This window comes from Xenopus laevis, chromosome 5L (genome assembly GCF_017654675.1).
Source record: "Xenopus laevis strain J_2021 chromosome 5L, Xenopus_laevis_v10.1, whole genome shotgun sequence".
Lineage (NCBI taxonomy): Eukaryota > Metazoa > Chordata > Amphibia > Anura > Pipidae > Xenopus > Xenopus laevis.
Window position 1 is genome coordinate 6,324,116 of NC_054379.1, and position 26,929 is coordinate 6,351,044.

The 26,929-nt window shown below is 40.4% G+C and overlaps 1 protein-coding gene across 3 annotated transcripts in view; it reads right to left on the reverse strand.

Moving 5' to 3' along the window:
* The window catches only part of ttc7a.L (tetratricopeptide repeat domain 7A L homeolog), a 212,277-nt gene that overhangs the window by 65,015 nt on the left and 120,333 nt on the right, over positions 1-26,929 (reverse strand). For all 3 annotated transcript variants that reach the window (XM_041562490.1, XM_041562488.1, XM_041562489.1), the window contains exon 16: positions 862-978. In XM_041562490.1, the coding sequence (XP_041418424.1) occupies positions 862-978 (117 nt within the window). The remainder of the gene's footprint in view (positions 1-861; positions 979-26,929) is intronic.

Below are 26,929 nucleotides of genomic sequence, written 5' to 3' on the forward strand. Positions count from 1 at the left end.
AATAATCAGGTTAATAGTAAAAGCTTCTTCATACTGGAACAGGAAACGTTCTAAATATAATCAATTAAAAATTCTGTAACATTTCTCAAATATTCAAGTTACTTTTCACTCTTCCCCTCTCGGTATCTGTCTCTCTTTAATCTCTCTTCATGCAGGAATTGCTGTCAGATTTTGATTGACAGATCTAATATATCTTTTAGGGGGGCCTCCCTTTCCTGGCAGATGTACAGTATTAGATCTCATTCGAATGACTGATACGAGTACCAACAAAATCTAACGAAATAACCAAATTTGGCACAAATCCTGCATGCAGAGAGAGACGTATTTCTGGTGATTTGGAAAGAGTGAGCACTGTTATTCTAGCCATCAAATCACATATTATGTAACACCCACAGATCTTCCTCAGCTCTTATGATCATTCTTCTCAATTCCACCTTTTCCCTTTTCAGTCATGAAAATACTTTCATCCAAATTCAGGAAAATGTATTGCCTACAATTTCTGTTTGTTGGTCAGGCACCTTTAATTGTTCAACTCTGGCCAAACAATGTATCAAGAGATACATGACCGTGTAGATAAGGATGGGTAGCTCATTTACTTGTTGGACCTTTTTGACAACATAGAAAACTTGAAAAAAGCACAGGAGTTCCACTTTTTTATGGTTTTGGTCCTGATAAAGGTGAAACATGTTGGCTTATACTATGACTTTTTATGTATCACCAAGAAGAGTCTCAGGAGTTTAGGGGCCATGGCAATACAGATAGACCTTTTTCTTTATGCCCATAGAGTCATCTCATTAATAGTCATCTCTCTTTTCCGTTTGGAGCAGAGATGCAGTGGACTGTCAAACACATGAATATTACCTCAGTTGTGAATAATTATACAGCTTCTGCCACAGGAATAACATATGTCTACACGTCACCAGTGCTTCTTCAGGTCCGACAAGGGCTCGCTCCAGCTTAGCCTTGGTGAAAAGTAAACTGGGGAAGCAATGTGAAAGACAGGTTAATCAGAAGAGAAAAGAGAAACGAGAAACTGAAACACCATATTAATCACAACTTTAAAAAAAACACATTTGCAAAAAAAATTTTTCATCCATGTTCCACTACTGCTTAAGCCCAGTCTCAGGACTCGTGTCTCCATAGACAGCTGGACATGGTCTCATATCTACAGTACCTTCTAGACCAGGTTCTACACTATCTTCCCCCAAAGCACATTTGGAATAATAATTTTCCATCCATGTTCCACTACTGCTTAAGCCCAGTCTCAGGACTCATGTCTCCATAGACAGCTGGACATGGTCTCATATCTACAGTACCTTCTAGACCAGGTTCTACACTATCTTCCCCCAAAGCACATTTGGAATAATAATTTTCCATCCATGTTCTACTACTACTTCAGCTCCCTCTCAGGACTCATCTCTCCAGAGAAGGCACGTAGGCATGGTCTCATATCTACAGTATCTTCAAGACCAAGTTCTACACTATCTCCCCCAAAGCACATTTGGAATTTTCCACATGAATTCTACTTTTGCTTAAAGGGGACCCGTCACCCAAAAAAATTATTCAAAATCCTATTTTATCACATTAGTCAAGCAAAATGAACTTTAATTACACTTTAATTATTTGAATCTTGTTTCCTTCAGTCTGGGAATTCAAAATGATAGCAAGCAGGCAGCAGCCATTTTGTGGACACTGTTTTTAAGGAAAGCCTTGCATCATCTCAGAATCTTGTTTATACACCAGAATGGGGGACCCGATGTCCATTCGCATGCACTGGCTGCACAATTAAATGGTGAAGAGAATGGGAGAATGTGTGGAGAGCAGTGACATGTATGAAGGGCTGAATGGAAAGTGAAAGCAATTGTCTGCCCCGCCTCTAGGAGGGGCAGACAATATTTGATTGACAGCTGAGATTTTTAAATGAGCTTACAACAGCTATGAATGCTTTAATAAAAAATAGAAATTGGATTTCATGTTTAATTTGAAAAGGACTTTTATTATACAGATTTTTGTGTCTGGGTGACAGGTCCACTTTAAGCTTCCTCTCAGGACTCATGACTCCAGAGAAGACAGCTGGGCATGGTCTCGTATCTACAGTATCTTCTATAGCAAGTTCTACACTATCTTCTCCCAAAACACATTTGGAATAATAATTTTCCACATGCACTCTACTTTTGCTTAAGCTCCTGCTAATCTTTTATGTCTTCAGAGAAGACAGCTGGACATGGTCCCATATCTACAGTATCTTCTAGATCAAGTTCTACACTATCTTCCCCAAAAACACATTTGGAATTTTAATTTTCCACATGCATTCTACTATTGTTTAAGCTCCCTCTAAGACTTCTGTCTTCAAAGAAGACAGCTGGGCATTGTCCTATATCTACAGTATCTCCTAGACCAAGTTCTACACTAACTTCCCCATTACCTTCCTCAAAGTAATTTATGTTTTCACTACTTCTCCTATAAAGTTAGGCTGGATGATTACATATAAAAAGGGAACTTGTGTTCTCCACTTAAGAGTTTAAAACCATTGGGCGAGGGTGTAATTACAGTGTGACCACAAAATGCATTTGAGTGTCAGCCATGCATGCTTCACCAAGACGAAAAAAATCAACATTCCAATGGGAGGGTGGGTGTAGGGAAAGTCTTGCAATGGTATTTAATTTAATGTGCCCAAGGAATATCTCTGGAACCATGGTCCCACTACAGACTTCACAGGGGCAGGTCTCCTTCAGAGGCTCAACACTTGCAGTAGGAGTTTTGAAATGAATGAACGCACTCCTTTGAACGCCTGACTCTATATAAAGCTACAAAGTGCTTTCACATGTTCCAGTCCCCTCCTGGTGTCAAGACACCTATGACTACTGACTCATGTCACATGCAATTATAATGGAGGTGGGTTGCATGCTTGTCATAAAAAGGAGCTAACAACAGGCTATTATAAAACGCTGCACATGGCTAGACCGAGAGGAATGTTGGAAGAGAACTGGCATATGACTGAGGCTACAAGAGTTTATTGCCCCTTATACTTTTTATTTTAACAGGAACAACCTTGCAAAATGGTACTGACTATTCAGAGCTTGGTATAAATAGAATAAATTTGTATTTACAGGGAAGAAACACATTTCATTCTGCGTGCGTTCCTTTCTTGCAGTGATCTCATAGGGCAAACTGCTGATCCCAATATAAACTGTCAATGGTACCCTGTATGATCCGCTACCTGTCAAATGTTCCTTTCAATGCATTCTAATTCATTTATCTGCTTGGAATCATTCCCGGGCTCCTATTTTGCACATGTCATTCCCGTCCAACCCTCAGTGCTACAATATCAACTCATCATTTATTAAAGGCATAGAGGGGTCACTTTGTGCATTTTATAATTGCCGAAATGTCTTCAGCTGCGTACGTTGCATTTCTGGAAACTGTCTAAGCACAATAGTTTGTTTATGGTACATTGTGTTCCAGTTTTATCCACGGAACAACGTGCAGGAATAAAGGACACAGAGATACAAACAGGCCAGTAGGCTGAATATAAACCAGTGGGATCAACGGAAACCTATGTTGGAACCCCTTCCATTTCATCGTTGTATATGTCGACTGCATTGGGCAAATTAGCGATAGAGCTTGATAAATAAGTGTTGTTCCTTTATGTGCTAATTATGAAATGGTATCAATAGTCAATGACCACACAAACTACTGCCTCACACATATCACTGTCTACATCAGGCTAAAAGTGTTCTCTAACTAGAATTTTAAATATCCACTTTGAGGCACGGAGCCAAAACAACAGATGGAGGTTTCCTGCAACCGACTACAATTGCATTAAGCTTTGTCAACACCTGAAAGATATGGCAGCCGCTTGTATAAATCCCGTGAATTATATATTTATCATTCTGGATATGGGTAGGGATTAACAGGCAGCTGCAAATAAACTGTCACTATATTTCATTCATAACGTTATCATCAATGGGCGTGCTATGTACATAGATTTATTCACAAGCGTTACTCTATATTCAAAGCCTATGTTCTGTAAGGGATTTAAGAGTCCAGCACGAGAGTCAGGCCTGGGAATTTGGGAGTCTGTACCACTAAAAATATTTTTTTTTTAAAGAAAAGTATCATCTGCTGAGAACCTGGGGTGAGAGAGGGTCTACAGTGGGTTCCTCAACAACTTGGAGGTGCAATGGGGCTTTAGACTAATAGAGCACTAAGTATTTTCATCATTGAGGTCCACTCAGCTTTATGTTCAAAATTCAATTTTTTTTGCCATTTATTTGATTGGGAGAAATGCTGCCCCATGAGGGACATAAGAGCTGTCAGGTGGGTATTTTTGGGAATAATTATTATTATCCAGCAAGAGAGTTGGGCCTGGGAGTTTGGGAGTCTGTACCATTAAAATATTTTTTTTTTTTTAAGAAAAGTATCATCTGCTGAGTACCTGGAGTGAGAGAGGGTCTAGAGTGGGTTCCTCAACATCGTAAAGGTGCAATGGGGCTTTAGACTAATAGAGCACTGAGTATTTTAATCAGCGTGGACCACAGTGTGGCTTAAATATATTGCAATATATGGACAAACAATCCCTGTTTTGTTGAAGGGGTAAGGCATTTTTGAGTAGCTTAAGGCACAAAATGTCTCAATGTCCTAAATATATTGATAACGAGTTGAGTGCAGAGGTACAATCATATACAGATGATGATCAAAGAACTCCAAAGAACACACGCTGCAGCACTCTGAATCCTGTGACAGTGGTTTATTATACCAACAAATTAGGCAACATTTGGGCTAGCGCCTCGAGAAAGGCTTGAGAAAGGGCACTAGCCCGAAACATTGCCTAGTTTTGACCACTGTCACAGGATTCATAGTGTAGCAGCGTGCGCTCCTTGGGGTTGAGTGCAGAGGACCTCTTGTATTTTTCCAGATAACGGATCCCATACATGTACTAGAAAAGTATAATACAGGAATGGGATCAGTTATCCGGAAACCCATTATCCAGAAAGCTCCGAATTACTGAAAGGTCGTTTCCCATAGACTCCATTATAATCAAATAATCCAAAAAAATTTTAAATTTCATTTTCTCTGTAATAATAAAACTGTACCTTGTACTTCATCCAAACTAAGATTTAATTAAATCTTATTAGTAGCAAAACCAGGTTATTGGGTTTATTTAATGTTTACACAATTTTAGACTAGTAGACTAAGGGGGTTATTTATCAAAGTCCGAATTTATCTCAATATTTTCTGCTACAAACTCCAATGAAATCTGCTCTGGGTTTATTACACTTATTTATTATTACATTTTCCCGAAAATTTGCTTTGTGGGGAAAAAAAAAATCAGATTTTCACGATTTTTTCATCCGATTTTCACAAATTTTCACCCGAAAACTCAGGGGTATTGCACAAAACCCAGCACACATCAATATCGTTGGGACTTCTCCCATTGACTTATATGCAACCTCGACAGGTCGGAGATGCGGGATTTTCATATTTGGACTTTTCCTCTGGGTTTAATAAATTCTGAAAAATTCGTGATTTTTCCGATCCGATTTTATAAGAAAAAAAAAATCACAAATTTTTCGTGATTTTTGCATTCGGAGTTTAGTAAATAACTCTCTAAATGTATGAAGATCCAGATTATGGAAAGATCCGTTATCTGGAAAACCCCAAGTCCCGAGCATTGTGGATAACATGATGAACATTATGAAAATGGTTTATTTACATGAAGCAGGGCTTTACCTATGAGCTGTTTTAGGCAATATATTTTTACAGAGACCTTTTCCGGGGGGTATAGTTTTCATTTAAAGGTAAACAACCCCTTTAAAACCATTAAAATGCGGTATCAATGGCAAGAACAGCCGATGCAGCCCATATAGAGACAAGATGAGAATCAATGTGCCAACCACCCTCACATTTATGCAACTTATACTAATTACTCTGGATTGTGCCCGTTCCTTCGTTCCAGTAATGTCATTTACGTCTCCTTTTTCTGACTATTGCTTCAATATTTGGATTTGACTCCAAACTCATTCTATTGCCCTGAGCAACTATAGAAGCAACGGGGAATGTGGCAGTTGTGCTGTAAGTAAGACATCTGCTATTACTGATAGCGACTTCTCTTTGCTGAAGGGCTGCTTTTTATCTGTATCTGCTGATGCAAAAGGACTCTTTGTGTAGGGTACAGAAACAACTGTCATGTCATGCGAGGATAAATGAAGCTTTCCAGTACATTCACTGTTTTTATATACATAGAATTTATTTAAATCCTTATTAACCTACAAAGCATGGGCTGTTAATTTGCTGTACGAGCAAACAGAAATAAGATTGATATAATGGAAGCGCTGCCTTTAATCTGGTGCCTTTCTGCTTCCACCTCTTTACGGATGAATGTTTCTCTCTAAGAGCCGAGACCACAAGCCGTCAGCATTCTACTTAACATGCTACTCCGGTTACTGCTGGAAGCACAGACTTGTGCCTGTCTTAGTTGTCGCCACTCACCTCGATGCTGCACTTCATTATCAGACTAAAGAGTAAACCCAAAGCCGCAGTTGCAGTTCTGAATGACCCCCCAAAACAACAAGAACTGGGCTTCAGTGTGACCCAATCGCAATCATTTAAAAAGGAAATATACACTACATACCTACTTACATACAGTGAAAGGGAAGTTTGGGATTTGTAGTAGTGATGTGCCCAATACCCTTGGGACCCGCGGGTTTACCCCGGGTGACCCTTTGCGGGTCATGTGCTTTCAGAAAGAGCCAGCCCTTTAGGATGGAACTGCTTTCTGGCAGGCTGTTGTTTCTCCTACTCAATGTAACTGAATGTGTCTCAGTGGGACCTGGATTTTACTATTGAGTAAAGTCCTGCGCGGAATCAGTTTCTAAGACCTGGACCTGACCCAAACCGCATCCTGCATATATACCCACTTTGATCCGCTACCCGACCCGTACCTGCAACTGCCTTATACGCAACCCGCCGACCACCATCAAACAGGAAGTGATGGTGCTGCAACCCGGAAATTACATCATCAAAAAAAATTTTGTAAAACTTTAAAAGAAGTAAAATATAGACAATATTACATATCCAAAATACAATCATTTATCACCCAAGATGCTGCCAAAATTCTTATTCACGCTCTCATCATATCACGTCTAGACTACTGTAACTCTCTTTTAATTGGCCTCCCCCTCCAGAGACTGTCACCTCTCCAGTCCATAATGAACACTGCTGCGAGGCTCATACACCTCAGCAACTGCTCCTCTGCCTCGCCATTCTGTCAATCCCTACACTGGCTTCCGCTACCTTTCAGAATAAAATTCAAATTAATGACCCTGACATTCAAAGCACTTCATAATTCTGCCCCACCCTACATCTCTGAACTTATCTCTATATACTCACCCAACCGCTTACTACTCTCCTCTACTGACCTGCTACTCAACGCTTCTCTCATTACCTCCTCACATGCTCACATTCAAGACTTTGCAAGGGCTGCACCCCTCCTCTGGAACTCTCTCCCACGGTCTGTCCCACTTTCTCGCAACCATTCTGCTTTCAAGAAATCTCATGAAATGCACTTCTTTCGAGAAGCCTCCCCTCACTCTGCTTAACTACCAAACGCAACACCACATACAGTACCACATTTCTCACCCACTTAATTCGATCTTGCCCACTCCCACACCTTGTGTATTACTCCCTTCCCTTTAGAGTGTAAGCTCTTTTGCATAGCGCCTTCCTCACCTTTTGTACCAGTATTGATTGTGATGTATGTAACTCCATATGTTCTATGTATATAATTCATGTGATTTAGTTGTATAATCACATTTACGTTACAGCGAAAATATGTTGATGCCAAAATACATGTTAATAATGATAATAATAATAAATAACTTGCAGTACAACCGAAAAGAGTGACTGAAGTTTATCAAAGCACAAGTCACATGACTGGGAGCAGCTGGGAAACTGACAATATGTCTAGCCCTATGTCAGATTTTCAAAATTAAATATAAAAAAATCTGTTTGCTCTTTTGAGAAACGGATTTCAGAGTAGAATTCTGCTGGGGCAGCACTAATTATTTAATTAATTAACTGATGCGTTTGAAAAAATCATTGACAGTATCCCTTTAAGGGCAGGGTGGGCTGCATAAACTGCAGAATGTGCAACAATGAAGCTGAACTTGAGCCCAGACAGAGAATTACAGCTGCAAAGACTGTGCTGAGCCACATTGCAGCATTGCTGAAGGCCTAGCCAGCCAACCAGAGTCAATATTAGGCTTTTGGAATGAAGAATTAATGCAGTGGATTAAAGCTGGAGGGGGGGAGTCCATTACATTGAAAGTAAAAGCAGATGTGGTTTCAGCTTGTGGTTCTGAAGCCATTAAACTATGTGTATTTGCAGCTTGTTAGTTCTGTGGTCGGGCAGAGCTGCTTATTTACAGTAAAGGTGAGCTGATGTATAACATACTCTCTCCAGTAATGGCTGCATTTATTCCTCTCCCTATTAAATAAACATCGGAACAGTCGAAGCTCTGTGTGATTAGGCTCCGAGGTTTGGAAAGATTCAGCTCACAGCCTATGGGCAGAGGTAAAAATATCACTGACGGACTCGCTCCAACCCTCCGTGGATGTTGCAGTGGGAACGATTTGTTAAGGTTATAAAACCTTTATTGTTGCGCAAAGTCATATTCTCCCTCTACAGTTAAATACCTAACGAATGATTTCAACACACTAAAAATACTGGCAATTTTAAGCCTACGCCGGGGAAATATTTATTAACGAGTTCCTGGATTCTAAAATTCTATTTTTGGAGCTTTGCTGAAAAAAAGGTCTCGGTGCCCCTGCTGCTCCATTTAGCTCTTGTACTTGATTTTATTGGATGGGATTGGTTGTTTGATTTTATCACCAAGAAGTCTTGTGTAGCCACCAAAACTGAAAGGATGCCAGGTGCCATATAGCAGCTTGTTTATATAAACTATAGTAGTACTTATCTGTTATCTACTGTGTATCCTGTGCTTGAATGGCTGCCCCCATGGCTAAACAGCAGCTTGTTTATATAAACTATAGTAGTACTTATCTGTTATCTACTGTGTATCCTGTGCTAGAATGGCTGCCCCATGGCTACACAGTAGCTTGTTTATATAAACTATAGTAGTACTTATCTGTTATCTACTGTGTATCCTGTGCTTGAATGGCTGCCCCCATGGTTACACAGCAACTTGTTTATATAAACTATAGTAGTACTTATCTGTTAACTACTGTGTATCCTGTGCTAGAATGGCTGCCCCATGGCTACACAGCAGCTTGTTTATATAAACTATAGTAGTACTTATCTGTTATCTACTGTGTATCCTGTGTTTGAATGGCTGCCCCCATGGCTACACAGCAGCTTGTTTATATAAACTATAGTAGTACTTATCTGTTATCTACTGTGTATCCTGTGCTTGAATGGCTGCCCCCATGGCTACACAGCAGCTTGTTTATATAAACTATAGTAGTACTTATCTGTTATCTACTGTGTATCCTGTGCTTGAATGGCTGCCCCCATGGCTACACAGCAGCTTGTTTATATAAACTATAGTAGTACTTATCTGTTATCTACTGTGTATCCTGTGCTTGAATGGCTGCCCCCATGGCTACACAGCAGCTTGTTTATATAAACTATGGTAGTACTTATCTGTTATCTACTGTGTATCCTGTGCTTGAATGGCTGCCCCCATGGTTACACAGCAACTTGTTTATATAAACTATAGTAGTACTTATCTGTTAACTACTGTGTATCCTGTGCTAGAATGGCTGCCCCATGGCTACACAGCAGCTTGTTTATATAAACTATAGTAGTACTTATCTGTTATCTACTGTGTATCCTGTGCTTGAATGGCTGCCCCCATGGCTACACAGCAGCTTGTTTATATAAACTATAGTAGTACTTATCTGTTATCTACTGTGTATCCTGTGCTTGAATGGCTGCCCCCATGGCTACACAGCAGCTTGTTTATATAAACTATAGTAGTACTTATCTGTTATCTACTGTGTATCCTGTGCTTGAATGGCTGCCCCCATGGCTACACAGCAGCTTGTTTATATAAACTATAGTAGTACTTATCTGTTATCTACTGTGTATCCTGTGCTTGAATGGCTGCCCCCATGGTTACACAGCAACTTGTTTATATAAACTATAGTAGTACTTATCTGTTATCTACTGTGTATCCTGTGCTAGAATGGCTGCCCCATGGCTATACAGCAGCTTGTTTATATAAACTATAGTAGTACTTATCTGTTATCTACTCAGTGCACCCTATGCTTGAATGGCTGCCCCCATGGCTACACAGCATCTTGTTTATATAAACTATAGTAGTACTTATCTGTTATCTACTGTGTATCCTGTGCTAGAATGGCTGCCCCGTGGCTACACAGCAGCTTGTTTATATAAACTATAGTAGTACTTATCTGTTATCTACTGTGTATCCTGTGCTTGAATGGCTGCCCCCATGGCTACACAGCAGCTTGTTTATATAAACTATAGTAGTACTTATCTGTTATCTACTGTGTATCCTGTGCTTGAATGGCTGCCCCCATGGCTACACAGCAGCTTGTTTCTATAAACTATAGTAGTACGTATCTGTTATCTACTGTGTATCCTGTGCTTGAATGGCTGCCCCCATGGCTACACAACCATTTTTTTTAATATAAACTATAGTAGTACTTATCTGTTATCTACTGTGTATCCTGTGCTTGAATGGCTGCCCCCATGGCTACACAGCAGCTTGTTTCTATAAACTATAGTAGTACTTATCTGTTATCTACTGTGTATCCTGTGCTTGAATGGCTGCCCCCATGGCTACACAACCGTTTTTTTTAATATAAATTATAGTAGTACTTATCTGTTATCTACTGTGTATCCTGTGCTTCAATGGCTGCCCCCATGGCTACACAGCAGCTTGTTTATATAAACTATAGTAGTACTTATCTGTTATCTACTGTGTATCCTGTGCTTCAATGGCTGCCCCCATGGCTACACAGCAGCTTGTTTATATAAACTATAGTAGTACTTATCTGTTATCTACTGTGTATCCTGTGCTTGAATGGCTGCCCCCATGGCTACACAGCAGCTTGTTTCTATAAACTATAGTAGTACTTATCTGTTATCTACTGTGTATCCTGTGCTTGAATGGCTGCCCCCATGGCTACACAACAGTTTTTTTTATATGAACTATAGTAGTGTTTATGAAGCAAAAAGATCAGTTTTACCAGTGCAGGACAACATGATACTTCCATTACTTTAAAACAAATAACTATTCACCCCAAATCTCAACCAAATTGTCTACAATGTTGATCCCTACCACCTCGGTCGTTGCTCCCATTGCATGGTTGTATAAACTCCAGGGGGCACATTTACTTAGCTCGAGTGAAGGAATAGAAGAAAAAATACTTAGAATTTCGAACGTTTTTTTGGGCTACTTCGACCATCGAATTGGCTACTTCAACGAATGTATTCGCCGGAGGCAAAATGTGGAAATTCTACGCGAATTCGCGCCTTGTGAATTTATTTGCCCATCACTGCTCTCTATATCATACTAACAGTTAATTTAAAGGTAAACAACCCCTTTAATAGAGCACCAAGTATAGGATAATTATCTTTATTGTGCAAAGTGCTTAGGCCAAAGCAACATACTTTCCACACGTGGCGGCTGAGGTTACATTGATGTGCTCCATACAAGTATGTGCTCCTTACATTCCTGACATGCACAACTGTTAATTCTGCTTCACCCGTTTGGGGCTCACGTGCCGCATACCAGTCCATCTAAAACGAGTGCATGGAATGTCATGCGGAATTCTCGTGTCACAGCTTGGAGATCATGGTGTCAGATCCGTGTAGCCAGTACTTGTTGGCGAGTACAGGGCTTCGAGTTTTGTGAATTTCATATTCATTAGTTTCATAATAGACCTAAGTGTATAATAATAATAATCCTATTTACATCGTATGTTTGATGAGATAACCCTCCTATCAGCAGTGCAGCATCTGTAGAACAGGTAAATGCAGGTGAGGAGTGGGTCATATTATATTTGCGCAGTCACACCTACAAGACTTGTGCTCCAGGCACACTGTACTGTATATGTTTATGTCTATTTACTAAAGGGCAACACACTGGAGGCTAAACTGATTTCCATGCATCTTCTGACCTGTGTGACAACAGATAGAATGGCTAATTTTAACTTTCCCACTAGTCTTTTTGAATTATTTGCTGCCTTCTTCTAACTCTTTCCAACTTACAAATAAGGGTCACTGACCCCATCTAAAAAAAAATGCTCTGTAAGGCTACAAATGTATTGTTATTGCTACTTTTTATGACTCCTCTTTCTATTCAGGCCTCTCCTATTCATATTCCAGTCTCTTATTCAAATCAGTGCATGGTTGCTAGGGCAATTTGGACCCTAGCAACCAGATTTCTGAAATTGCAAACTGGAGAGCTGCTGAATAAAAAGTTAAATAACTCAAAAACCTTCAAAAGTGAAAACAAATTGCAAATTGACTCAGAATATCACTGTCTACATCACACTAAGGGGGTTATTTACTAAACTCATTTTTTTCTGATCAGGGTATCAAAAATTAAAATTTCTTGGGAAAAAAAAACCCTCAAATTTTTAGAGATTTATTATACGTCTATGCTGCAAAAAGCCTGAATCTGAAAATCCGCCATCTCAGACCTGTCGAGATCATGTATAAGTCAATGGGAGATGTCCCTATCCCAATTTGAAGATAGCGTGATTTAAGATGGGTATAGCCCAATAATCCGAAAAATTCAGGGTTTTATGGCAAAAACCCAGAAAAATTGAGCGATTCTGGACATAAGTCAGAAAAAAATCGCACAATTCAGGGTTCGCTCTATTTTATCGGGTTTTTTCCAGATCTGATTTATTGTAGTTATTTTATTAATAAATAAGGCATGTCATAAGTTATCTCAAAGGTGAACAACCCTTTTAATGTACCAACCCAAAGTATGGACAGCTCTATAAGAATAATGAATGATTCAGGGCATAACTAACCGGGGGAGCAAAGGGTGCAACTGCACCTAGGCCCACCCACCCAGTAGGGTGTCATTGAGCATGCTACAAGACGATTTGATGGTAAGAGCATGGCTAGTGAGCATGGGTCACGGTGTGTGGGGGAGGGTGCAGCCCAGGTGCCAATTTTTGACCACGCCTGTTTTTGTGGCCACACCCCCTAATTACCATGTTCATTTTACAAAATTTGGCAGGTTATGAAAGTTTGAACACATTTCTGTGTTTTTTCTGTGTTATCTGTGAATTTCCCTTTAAGCTGCAAGTCACAGTTTCCCCAAGAGGCCGCTTATCTTAAATTGTTACAATTGTTTCTTTGCTTATCTTAAAGGGGTAGTTCACCTTCAAACAACTAGTTGTTTTCAGACAGATCACCAGAAATAACGACTTTTTCCTATTACTTATTGTTCTCTATGTGTCACCGTTTTTCTAATATTGAAGTGTAAAGTGTCATTTTTCACCTTCTAAAGTAGCTCTGGGAGGGGGGGTCGCCGACCCTGTAAACTGATCTAAATTGATACATTAAGTTGATACATTTCTTATCTTTGTCCCTGCTGAGCAGAATCCCTGAGTTTCATTACAGGCAGCTGCTAGACTTGATACAATAGTTACCAGGGCAGCCATCAGGGGGGGACAGGGGGGAGAATTGTAGGGGGCCCCGAGGGTAAGGGGGGCCCGGCCACGCCACACTTAGAGAGCTGCTGACTTCGGGAAGGCATGGACGTTTAAGGGGACCAATTTTGGCCACCAATTTTTTTTCTCATGTGGGGTCCTAGCCACCAATATTTTTTAATCGGGGGGCCCTGGCCACAAATGTTTTTTTATGGGGGGCCCTGACCACCAATACCTTTTCATTTATTTTTTAACATGTGGGAACCCTAGCCACCAGTTTTTTTACTGTGTGGTGGGGGGCGGACCTGTAGGTGGGGCTTGCGGTGGGTGCAGCCCAGGGGGCCCAGGAAATTTTGTCGTATGGGGCCCTGCGATTTCTGATGGTCCCGATAGTTACTAATACTCCAGAGATGCTGCTGAGAAATGGATCAACTAAATGTTGTAAAATTGTAACAGTTCAGAGTCTGCACCTGCAGTATTGTGTTTGGAAGGTGAACAACCCCTTTAAATTGTTACATATGTATCCAAGTGCACCTGCCACACATTCTGGGCTCTCTGCCAAAAGCTAATTAAGTTTCATAAACTTTGTATCTTTTTCTGACATCAAACAGAAAGTCGGGACATTTCAGTATCAGTAACAATCCGGGACTGCGGGTTGAGCTGTCAAAATCGGGACTGTCCTGCAGTTGGGAGGTATGTTATCATGCTACAATTGCAAAGTGTAAACCCCAGTCCTATAACCCAAGGCAAATCAGTTCTTGGGAATGATCCAACTCATTATTCTGCACATCATTAAGGAAATGACATGTGACTTTCCCCAAATCACCAACCTTTTATTAATAAATGTTTGTCCTGCGACTACACTGCAGAATGTGAAGGCAAAGATAACATCCCACTTAATCTGAGTTATGTAGATCCATCAAACAGCCTGGGGGAGACATAATTAGCAATATTCTCTGGTTTGCATCAAAAAGCAAAATATCTCTTCCAATACAAAAGGTTTCTTTATTCATAGGGCAGGATAAGAGTAAATGCTGATGATACATCTAACACACTGACCCAATTTCCCATCATTTTACTGCATTTTACTCTTCCCTCTACACTGCTGCTACGGGCACTGATATTGTATGCAATTTAGAATTCCTCAATTTCTCTGACAAACAGACTATATAAACTTGGAATCACTCGCCTCATATGCCTCAAACAGAAATTGTTTATAAAAGGATTCTCTGGGGAGGAATCCCCAAAATACAGAGGAGTCATTCAACCAGAATAAAAAAGAATAACAGGCATTTATGGGAACAAGTAGTTAATTAGATGGAATTTGCATGAAAATATATTAATTTTCCAAGAGCTCTTGTCCATAGACCCATATAATCAGTTAAAGGGGATGTTCACCTTTGAGTTAACTTTTAGGGGGTTATTTACTAAACTCCAAATGCAAAAATCCTGAAAAATTTGTGATTTTTTTTTAAAATCGGACTTTAAAAAATCACAAATTTTTCTGAATTGATTAATCCCTGAGGATGGAAAAGACTGAATCTGAAAATCCGGCATCTAAGACCTGTCGAGGTTACATATAAATCAATGGGAGAAGTCCCAATGATTTTTTGATGTGCGCTGGGTTTCGTGCACTACCTCGAAGTCTTTGGAGGGGTATTGCATAAAAAATCTGAGTTTTCGGATGAAAAATCTGAAAAAAACATGAAAATCGGATTTCCTGAAAATGTTGTTTGCGGGAAAAAAATCTCGAAAAAGGCGATTTTCAAAAAAAAAAATCAGATTTTTTCACCTGATTTTCAAAAAAATTCGAATTTTCAAGATTTTTTCAAATTTTTCATTCGAAAACTCAGAATTTTGCCTGGAAACTTCAGGGTATTGCCAAAAACCCAGCGCACATCAAAAAATCATTGGGACTTCTCCCATTGACTTATATGCAACCTCAACAGGTCTGAGATGCCGGATTTTCTGATTTTGACTTTTCCATCCTCTGGGGTTTAATAAATTCCGAAAAATTTGTGATTTTTTTTAAAAGTCCGATATTATGAAAAAAAAATCACAAATTATTTGTGATTTTTGCATTCAGAGTTTAGTTAAAGTTTAGAGGTGAACCACCCCTTTGAAGAAAATAATGGTCAAAGCAAAATGAAAGGTTTGACAAATTCAGGTTCAGGAGATTCCAACACCAGGAAAGTAAGAATTTATTTAATGTAGCGACAATAAATTCTTGGGATTCCTTTATACAAGTTGTAAACTATTCAAGGCGAGTTCAGATTGCATGCCTGCTAAGAACATGCTCTGGATGTTGTACATCTATAAATGTGGATGGAGAGGAAGGAAGTATTTACAGGTATGGGACCTGTTATCCAGAATGCCAGGGGTTTTCCAGATTAGGGATCTTTCCATAATGATCTTCATACCTTAAGAAAATCATGTAAAGATTAAATAAACCCAATAGGCTGGGTTTGCCTCCAATAAGGATTAATTATATCATTAGTTGGGATCAAGTACAAGCTACTGTTTTATTATTACAAAGAAAAAATAATATAAATTATTTAATTAAAATGCAACCTAGGGGCGAGCTTCCATAATTTGGAGCTTTCTGGATAATGGGTTTCCGGATAACGTATCCTATAACTGCATTGGAATTAAATAACTTCCACTCTTCCATTGACCTCGGTCGGTTTCCATTTGCACGGGGCAACAAAACGTATACACTGATGATTACAGGTTGTGGGATCCGTTATCTGAAAACCCATTATCCAGAAAGCTCTGAATTCGGAAAGGCTGTCTCCCATAGACTCCATTTTATCCAAATAATCCAAATGTTTACAAAGTATTATCTTTTTCTGTGTAATAATAAAACAGTATCTTGTACTTGATCCCAACTAAGATATAATTAATCCTTATTGGAGGCAAAACCAGCCTATTGGGTTTATTTAGGGGCAGTTTTATTAAGGGTCGGATTTCGAAGTTGAAAATACTTCGAAATTCGACCATCAAATTGAATTATTTCGACTTCGATTATTGAAGTCGAAGTTTTTTTTTCATCTAATTTGTCCATTTGCGGTTGAAGTAAAATCCTTCGATCGAATGATTAAATCCTTCAAATCAAACGATTCAAACGATTTCAGCGATCGATCGAACGATTTTTCTTCAGCTTCATAGCACTTCAGCAGGTTTAATTTGGCGAAGTATTGAAGTCGAAGTTTTTTTTAAAGAGACAGTACTTCAATTATCGAATGGTCAAATATTCGAACGATTTTACTTCGAATTGAATTCGAAGTCGAGGTCATAGTCATAGTATCCTATTCGATGGTTGAAGTATACAAAAAATTACTTCGAATTTCGAATTTTTTTACTTTGAAAATTCCCTCGAATTCACTTCGACCCTTGATAAATCTGCCCCTTAATGTTTATAGGATTTTCTAGTAGACTTAAGGTATGAAGATCCAAATTAGGGAAAGATCCATTATCCGGAATACCACAGGTTCCGAGCATTCTGGATAACAGGTCCCATACCTGTATTAGCAGATACAAAATATAAGAATACAAGTACTATCCCTGCAACTGGACTGCTATGAAGCTCCTTTACTTCTTGTATGCTGCAGTTGATAAACTGAGATTATTTTCATGACATGGATAAAAGAAGCTGGAGCCAAGAATGACTTTCCTTTATCAGTGTCAGATTTATGGGGCACCAGGAGGAGCCCTAGAAAGACTGAGTCTTGTGTAATGTTACACTCTATGATGTCATGTCTGTGACTGGAGTCTGGCAGATTTACTACATAGACACATGGAGCACCTCCCTGGTCAGCACAGAATTGCTTGTAGGATATAAAATGATATACAACTGCAGCTGAAGGTGTGAAGCAGCTGCATTAGTACCGAGCATTAGAGCCAAATTCAAATCAATGCATGGTTGCTAGGGGAATTTGGATCCTAGCAACCAGCTGGCTCAAATTGCAAACTGGAGAGCTGCTGAATAGAAAGCGAAATAAGACAAAAACCACAAATAATAAAAAATGAAAACGAATTGCAAAATGTCTCAATATCACTATAGCATAAGGACTCTAACACACAGCCGTTTTTCCCTGCGCTTTCTTCCGTTCAGCCGCAGGGGAGCGCAGGAGTGGACATAATCATTCATTTTGAAGGGGGCTGTATCACAATGTGTCTATGTTAATAACCACAAGCCTTAGAGAAGAAGGAAAGTCATTTTTGCCTGGGGTGGCAAAAGTTAGGCACCCCCAAGTGATCGCATTTAGTTAACTGACACCCCAGGCCGGTGCTCCTCCCCTGAATGGCAGTGCTCCGCACACATGCTGCTTGCATGCGCATATGCAGGAGTGCAGCCTATTGGGGGATCAGGTCTGGGCCGGCCCATTAGGACCAGGGCCCACGGGTTTTTTCCGGTGTCCCGCCAGCCCAGTCCAACTCTGCTGAGCATCCTTCTGTAGGAAGCCTGCCCTTAATGTAAATACACACATCCAGAACAGACACTAAACTGCAACTCGACTCATACTTTGGTTCAACTCGGCTTCTTCTTCGGTGCAACTCGGCTCCTTCTTCGGTGCAACTCGGCTCCTTCTTCGGTGCAACTCGGCTCCTTCTTCGGTGCAACTCGGCTACTTCTTCAGCACAACTCGTTTTTTTCTGCAGCGCAACTCGGCTCCTACTTCGGTGCAACTTGGCTCATTCTTCGGCGTAACTCGGCTTCTTCTTGGCACAACTCAAGCTCCTACTTTGGCGCAACTTGGCTCCTACTTCGGTGCAACTTAGCTCCTTCTTTGGCGCAACTCGTTTTCTTCTTGGCACAACTAGAGCTCCTACTTTGGCGCAACTTGACTCCTTTAGTGCAACTCGGCTTCTTCCTGGCACAACCCTGGCACAACTCGAGCTCCTACTTTGGCGCAACTCGGCTCCAACTTCGGTGCAACTTGGCTCCTTCTTCGGGGCAACTCGGCTTCTACTTCGCTGCAACTCGGCTCCTTCTTTGGTGCAACTCGGCTTCTACTTCAATGTAACTTGAATCCTACTTTGGCAGTTCAAGGGGGGCCAGGCTAATCCAGGAAATTAAGCACGGCTGGGTCCCCCTTAACATATAGAAGCAATTGTCCCCTCAGTGCCCCCCTGATTGTGGCACCTTTGTATCGTAAATTAATTATCTATAGGGATGCACTGAATCCAGGATTTGGTTTGGGATTCGGCCAGGATTCGGCCTTTTTTAGCAGGATTTTCAGATTTGCCTAATCCTTCTACCCGGCCAAACCGAATCTGAATCCTAATTTTGCATATGCAAATTAGGGGCGGGAGGGAATACTTTTTTTAAGTGTGCAGGCCCATAACAGTAGAATAGTATTTTTGGAAGAACCGTGTGGGTGTATTTCTGGGCTTTTCGGTTGATATACTTTGATCTCTCCATTCATTTGCTTTTCTATAAGTAATATCAACTCAAATCAACAGAACCTCGACAGAGAAAACAGCGCCGGGATTAAAACGCCACTACTTTTTATACAGCTCCCGACGAAATACTTTCTGGGTAAATAATTAAGTGAGACGAGGTAAACAATTATGAGGTAAAATTATGTGTAAATGACAAATTGCTTTCAAAATGTAAATTATTTTTTTATTGTTGTAGCACCCTGCAAAAAAGTTTCAGTGACAGTTGATTTTGCTGGTTGGATAAGGAGCAGGGAGTTGTGCCTTTCCAGCAGCGCAGCATGAGAAGGGATCTGCCTATTTGGGCTTCAGTCTCTCCCTGTAACAGGAGACATTAACTAAATACAGGGTGACATCCCTGCTCAATACTCAGTGCCCTCAGGCAGAATTATAATGAAGCCATCGTCTTCCGGTTGCCCTGGTAATGTCTGATGCTTCCTGATTTATTCTTGTTTTGCTATTGGGCACCAGAGTGAGCTAAAGGCTGCAGCAGAAGCCCCTGATTGGTTGGGAGCTCTCCCTGTCGCTAAGGAAGAGACAGTGAGATTAGTGAAGGCTTCCTGGCATGGAGGCTGCTTCAGTTCACTGACACAACCTGCAAATAATGCCATTATGTCCTCTTTACACACAGACCACGATTTTTACCTCATTAATCCCAAGGGTAATATGTTCTGACAGGGTGTCTAGTGTCAGATTCTGGCTCACTGCATAAATAAATCTGACACGTTGCCTGTCACGGGCTCATGTATAAAACTGGCCGATTATTCTGTTCATAATAATTGTTGCACCATTTTTACACATTTTCTGTTTCTAAATTCCTTTCCATTACTATAGACAGGTGGCTTGGTCTGTGCTTTAGTCTATAGTGAACCAAAGACTGGGGGGCCCAGGGCCCATTGGGAAAGTTACCTCAGGAGCAGCGTCAGCAACATATGCAGGAGCGCAGCCTATTGGGTGATCAGGTCTGGGCCGCCCACCGGGTTTTTTCCCGGTGTCCCGCCGGCCCAGTCCGACCCTGTTAAAGAGGACGTTTTAATTGAAAAGTGTGGAAATTAACCTATTTACTTTGCAAAAAAACTCAAATGGCGGCAGAATTAAGCTTTCATTGACATTAATTACAGGTATTTCTCACCCCCACACAGAATACATTGAATTTTTGACAATTGCCGATCGCCACAGCCCTGACGTCACAACCCGACCCCATTGCGCCACATCGCTGCCCAGATTCAACCGGGCCAAAAGGTGGCAACCCTACCCACATCCCTACTCCAACTCAAGGCCATCCCTCCTCTTGTGTTCAGAATAAGCACCGGACAGGGGACGTTCCCTTTGAGCGTCACAATGTCATCTTTTCCAACACTGTCCAGGAACAGTGAATGTGTATTATATAGTGAATAAAGTACCCCCTCTTGTAAAATATAAGGATATTATAAGTTACCGAGGAGTTTCATGACCATATAAAAACACGAAGCCGAAGGCCGAGTGTTTTTATACAGGTCATGAAACTCCGAGGTGACTTCTAATATCCTTATATTTTACAACTGGGGGTACTTTATTTATTATAATACACAAGTTTCAGTGAGTCATGTGACAGAAATGACATCACTACTCACCGTTTATAACTGATGACATCAGAACTCACCGTTTATAAGGATATAATTTACAGGATATTCATGGCTTTTGTGTATTATAATAATTGTCTTGACTTTATTATATTGTGGATTTGCTGATCTTGGACAGCCCTAAGGGACACCAGTAAGAACAATCAATATAGCGGTACGGCACTCAGAGGGAACATACACTTGGCCTGTGCTTTTTTTTCCGGGAGAGGAGTTTTTTTTATTGTATGTAATAGATTCTAAGCAACTTTACAATTGGTCTTCATCTATTTTTATATTTTAGCGTTTTTTTATTTACTCTTTGCCTTTTCTTTCTGACTCTTTCCAGATTTCAAATGGGGGGTTGCTGAATGTATTGCTACTTTTTATTCCTCATCTTTCTATTCAGGCCTCTCCTATTCATATTCCAGTCTCTTCTTCAAACTAATGACTAGGGTCATTTGGACGCTAGCAACCAGACTGCTGAAACTGCAAACTGGGGAGCTGCTGAATAAAAAGCCAAATAACTCAAAAACCCACAAATAATAAAAAATGAAAACCAATTGCAAATTGTCTCAGAATATCACTCTTAGTTAATTTAAAGGTGAACAGGCGCTTTTAGGAGTCGCCATTCAGAATAGTAGACAGGTGGATGTTATAATGCTCATTATGGGGCTGCTTATGGCACTTACCGACCGGTTTTCTGCGTTCAGCCGCAGGGGAGCGCAGGAATAGATGCATTTAGCTTTTTTCAATGGGGCTGTACTCACACAGGTGCGTGTAGGCGCCGAACGCAGGTTGCATTTTTCCAGCGTTTGGCGCCTACACGCGCCTGTGTGAGTACAGCCCCATTGAAAAAAGCTTATACGTCTATTCCTGCGCTCCCCTGCAGCTGAACGCAGAAAAACGGAACGCCGCTTCAACCGCTCGTCAGTAAGAGCCCTTAGTCCTTCTTCAAGGGATCATTAAAAACCTACTGTACTAAACAAATAGGATAAGGGCTCTTCCGCGCTCCCCTGCGTTGCGCTTCCTTCCGTTCAGCCGCAGTGGAGCGCAGGAGTAGACAAACTCACACAGACGCATGTATGCGCTGAACGCAGGTGAAATGCAACATGCTGTGTCCCACTTGCATTTGGCACTTACATGTGTCTGTGTGAGTGCGTCTACTCCTGCGCTGCCCTGCGGCTGAACGGAAGGAAGCGCAATGCAGGGAAGTGCAGGAAAAACCGCCCGTGTGTAAGAGCCCTTAAGCCTAGCAGTTGCTCTGATCAGTGTTAACACCATTTCTTGGAGCTATTTTGAAATAATATCCCCCTCTCCCCCACAGGTTGCCCTAATTACCAATATGAAAAATATTGCTTCCCTACTGACCCCATAAAATACCTGGACATTTAAATAATAAATCCATGTTGCCCACTTCAGGGGTCTTCTACTCTCTGCACAACACAAGCTCCATGCGCATCATTCAAGGCAAAAGGCAGGACAGCTCGAGTGGGATAATGAGCTCCGGGATCACAAACGAGAATAGATGCTGCTAAACAGAGCGATGAGACTTGTCCCCATATAAATAACTGCTCGAGCTTGCTGCTATAGAAACTGGTGATATAGAGCCGTTATTAGCATAGAATTGCTTATGTCACATGTAGCCGGATTCTAATCCTTCATTCGCTCTCTATTTTATTAACTTCAGAATTAAATAAAATCATTATCGCAGCAGGGGATTCACTTGACACAGAATTTGTATATTTTTCCTTCTCTCCTTACCCAAAACATTGAAGGAAAACATTTTTTCTCTACTGTATCTCCATTTCAGTTCATCCTCTACCTATTTTTTTCCCTAGAGATCACAATTATTTTTAGATTCTTTCCTGTAAGGTTATTTATCTCCTTAATATAGGAGCCAAAATATTTATTAAGTAAATAATAAGGAGGTGGGGAACTCAAAAAATTTAAACCCCATGCGTAAATTGACCTAAAACCCCCAGTTATTTTACAGAACATGGGGCTGATTTAAAGGCAGAGTTGGACTGCCAGCCCAGATCTGCACCCTGTGCTTGTTTTCCTGCCGCAACCTCCCTTGTTTGGGCAGGTCGCAGCAAAACCAGCGCATACGAGCTTACATGCACATGCATACGTGCAGCGGGGGAGGCAGCGGTTGGGGGGGGGCCCTGGGACAGTAGCCCCCCCAGTCCGACCCTGTTTAAAGACATGGGGAACAGGTCAGAGGTGTCTGAAGCTGCCACCCACCCAGGTAACATCTCTATATATATAATCAGTATATTTTGCATCTGTCCATAAGTTCAGTAAGTGACAGCAGCACAGAGCATGTGCAGTGAATCAGCAGAAAAGAAGATGGGGAGCTACTGGGGCATCTTTGGAGACACAGATCTTTACTGCTAAAAGGCTGTGGTTGCCTTGGGCTAGTACAGAAGCACAAAACAATGTACAACCCTACTTCTTTAGTGAAGCTCTAGTTCTCTTTTAAAGGGGGTGCTTCACCTTTAAGATCACTTTATACAATGGCAAGTTCTAAGCAACTTTTCAGTTGGTCTTCATTATTCTTTTTATGGTTTTTGAATTAGCCTTCTGCTTCTGACTCAAATGGGGGTCACTGACCCCATCTAAAAACAAACACATGTATTGTTATTGCTACTTTTTATTCCTCCTCTTTCTATTCAGGCCTCTCCTCTTCATATTCCAGTCTCTTATTCAAATCAGTGCATGGTTGCTAGGGAAATAAGTCATAAACCACAAATAATAAGAAATGAAAACCTATTGTAAACTGTCTCAGAATATCCCTCTCTACATCATACTAAAAGTTAATTTTAAGGTGAGCAACCCCTTTAAATGGATACTGTCATGGGAAAACTTTTTTTTTTTTTTTACAAAACACATCAGTTAATAGCGCTCTTCCAGCAGAATCCTGCTTTTTTTTTTTCAAAAGAGCAAACAGATTTTTTTTTATTTTTAATTCTGACATGGGGCTAGACATTAGTTTTCCAGGTGCCTCCAGTGATATCACCCCTCCCCCCCAGTAGCCTAACAACAGAACAATGGGAAAGTAACCAGATAGCAGCTCCCTAACACCTGCATTGCTAAAAATGCTCCCATACCCCACCTAGTGGTAGCTATGAGAACAGTACTCAAAAGTACAAATCCAGTTCGGACTAACCCAAGTCATGACTCATTCAGTTACAATGATTAGGAGAAACAATAGCTTATCTGAAAGCAGTTCCTTTGTGAAGTGCTATCTCTGGCACCATTCCAGCTCCCTGTACAAGATAATATTAGCTAATATAGTAGCTGCTTGTAAGACAAGTTAATGTCTCTTTCTTACAATGGAAACCTTAAAACATATGGATTTATTTATTAAAGGCGAAGATTACTAAACTATGGCCCTCCAGCTGTAGCAAAACAGGAGTTTACGTCTAATAGGAGTGTTGCACAACAGCTGAGGAGCCACCATTTAGCTCCCCTTGTTTTACAGCAACTGCTTCCCAGAGACTTTACTATAATTGCTGAGACAGAAATAAGCCCAGAGGTAAGAAAATTCAACATCTTCTGTGTTATGCAGAACAAAGTGGGGGAAGATGTGGCACAGACAAAAAAAAAAATCACAATTTCAAAAATCGGCCAAAAAAAAAAACCCAATGGAATCAAATGAAGTGTATATGAAAAGCCCAGGAAGAAAACATCAGCACATTCTGAAATCTAATTGACACTTTGGGCAGATCAAAAGATCCAAATGCTGCTTATTCTTCCTCGATTGTGCGATCCAAGGACAACATTTTCCCTTTTTCCGGCATCTCATGTCAGACAGTCCGCTGAGATTTGAAGGGATTTTAATGATCAGGTAAGTAGAGCAGCAGACTGTTATCTCAGCAAAACTCTCCCCGAGATTTCGTATCAGTCGCCTAATTAGAAGCAGACGGCAGCGAAGTTCTGAGCTCACAGGCACAATCACCCCCGTCCATGCTAGAGGGCCTGCCGCACTTACAATTTGTTAAATCCACATGGATTATTAAATCAAGAGAAAATTCTGGTTTGTGTGAAAAAAAATGTCTTTTGTAGTTTGTTATGAAATGCTCGCTTGAAGTCAGACACACAATAAGGGAGAGAGAATTATGCATCCAGGCCGTAATACATAAATATACTATTCCATTACTGTACAGACTGGAAGTCCATTATCATCATCTTCTCACTTGGGACCTGTTATCCAGAATGCTCTGGCTAAAGGATCTTTCCATAAATCGGATCTTCATACCTTAAGTCTACTAGAAAATCATTTAAACATTAAATAAACCCAATAGACTGGTTTTGCCTCCAATAAGGATTAATTAAATCTTAGTTGGGATCAAGTAAAAGCTTCTGTTTTATTATTACAGGTATGGGACCTGTTATCTAGAATGCTCGGGACCTGGGGTTTTCTGGATAATGGATCTTTCTGTTATGTGGATGTTCATACCTGAAGTCTACTAGAAAATCATATAAACATTAAATAAACCCAATAGGCTGGTTTTGCTTCCAATAAGGAGTAAATATATCTTAGTTGGGATCAAAGTACAGGTATGGGATCTGTTATCCAGAATAGCTGGGGCCTGGGGTATTCCTAATAAATTATATTTCCCTAATTTGGATCTTCATACCTTAAGTCTACTAGAAAATAATGTAAACATTAAATAAACCCAATAGGCTGCATCTGTTCGTTGCATCTGTTCGCTGCATAGGATCGCGGCCGCATCTGTTCGTTGATGCGGTCCCGCGATCCGACCGCCCGTTTGGCGAACGCTCGGATCCGATCGTTGGGCCCTAGGGCCCACGATCGGATCAGCCCGATATTGCCCACCTCAAGGTGGGCATATCGGAGGGAGATCCGCTCGTTTGGCGACATCGCCAAACGAGCGGATCTATCCGTATATGGCCACCTTAAGTCTACTAGAAAATCATATAAACATTAAATAAACCCAATCGGCTAGTTTTGCCTCCAAAAAGGATTAATTATATCTTAATTAAACTGATATATTTATAATATTTATAATAAAATGTATATATAATATATTTATAATTAATAATAATAAACTGATATAATTATATCTTAATTGAACTAGAGGGTATAATGGCACTTTAAATGTAAAGTTATAAGGGCTCATGTACATCTGCAAGTGCTGTTGCGACCTCTGAAATTTCCCTACAGTTAGTTGCAAATTAAACCACTTTTAAAAGGGTTGTTCACTTTCAAGTTTTCTGAGTTATTTAGCATTTTATTCCGCAGCTCTCCAGTTTGTAATTTTAGCAGTCTGGTTGCTAGGGTCCAAATTACCCTAGCAACCATGCACTGATTTGAGTATAAATGGGAGAGGCCCTGAATAGAAAGATAAGTAATAAAAAGTATCAATTAGTATAAATGTGTAGCCTTACAGAGCATTTGTTTTTTTAAATGGGGTCAGTGACCCCTATTTGAAAGCTGAAAAGAATCAGAAGAAAAAGGCAAATGGTTAAAAACTATAAAAAATAAATAATGAAGACCAGTTGAAATGTTACTTGCTAAATACTAACATACTAAAAGTCAACTTAAGGGCAGGGGCACACAAAGCTACTGGGGGGAGATTAGTCACCTAGCGACAAATCGATTCTTCTTCGGGCGACTAATTTCCCCAAATCGAGATGGCACTTCCGAAGTTTCCTCGTGGAGTCACTGACCCCATTTAAAAAAACAAATGCTCTGAAAGGCTACACATTTATTCTTCACATTTATAATTAATAGGGATGCACCGAATCCACTATTTTCGATTCGGCAAACCCCCCAAATCCTTCACGAAAAATCTGCCCGAATACCGAACCTGTAGTTTTTATACAAATGGCCTGCAGGTGTCACTGTCTACATGAGTTATTGTGCATACTTCCTGTCATCTTAAAAGTGAAAGTTACTGTTGTGTAATGCCTGCATGACTCTGCTAATAAAGCACTGTTATACTCTACTCATCCTCGGCTACCCAAAACATAACAGAACCGAATCCTAATTTGCATATGCAAATTAGGGGTGGGAAGGGGAAAACATTTTTAACTTTTTTTGTGACAAAAAGTCACGTGATTTCCCTCCACGCCCCTAATTTGCATATGCCGAATCTTGCTGAAAAAGGCTGAATCCTGGCTGAAACCTGAACTGAATCCTGGATTCAGTGCGTCCCTAATAATTAATGATACTTTTTATTACTCATCTTTTTGTT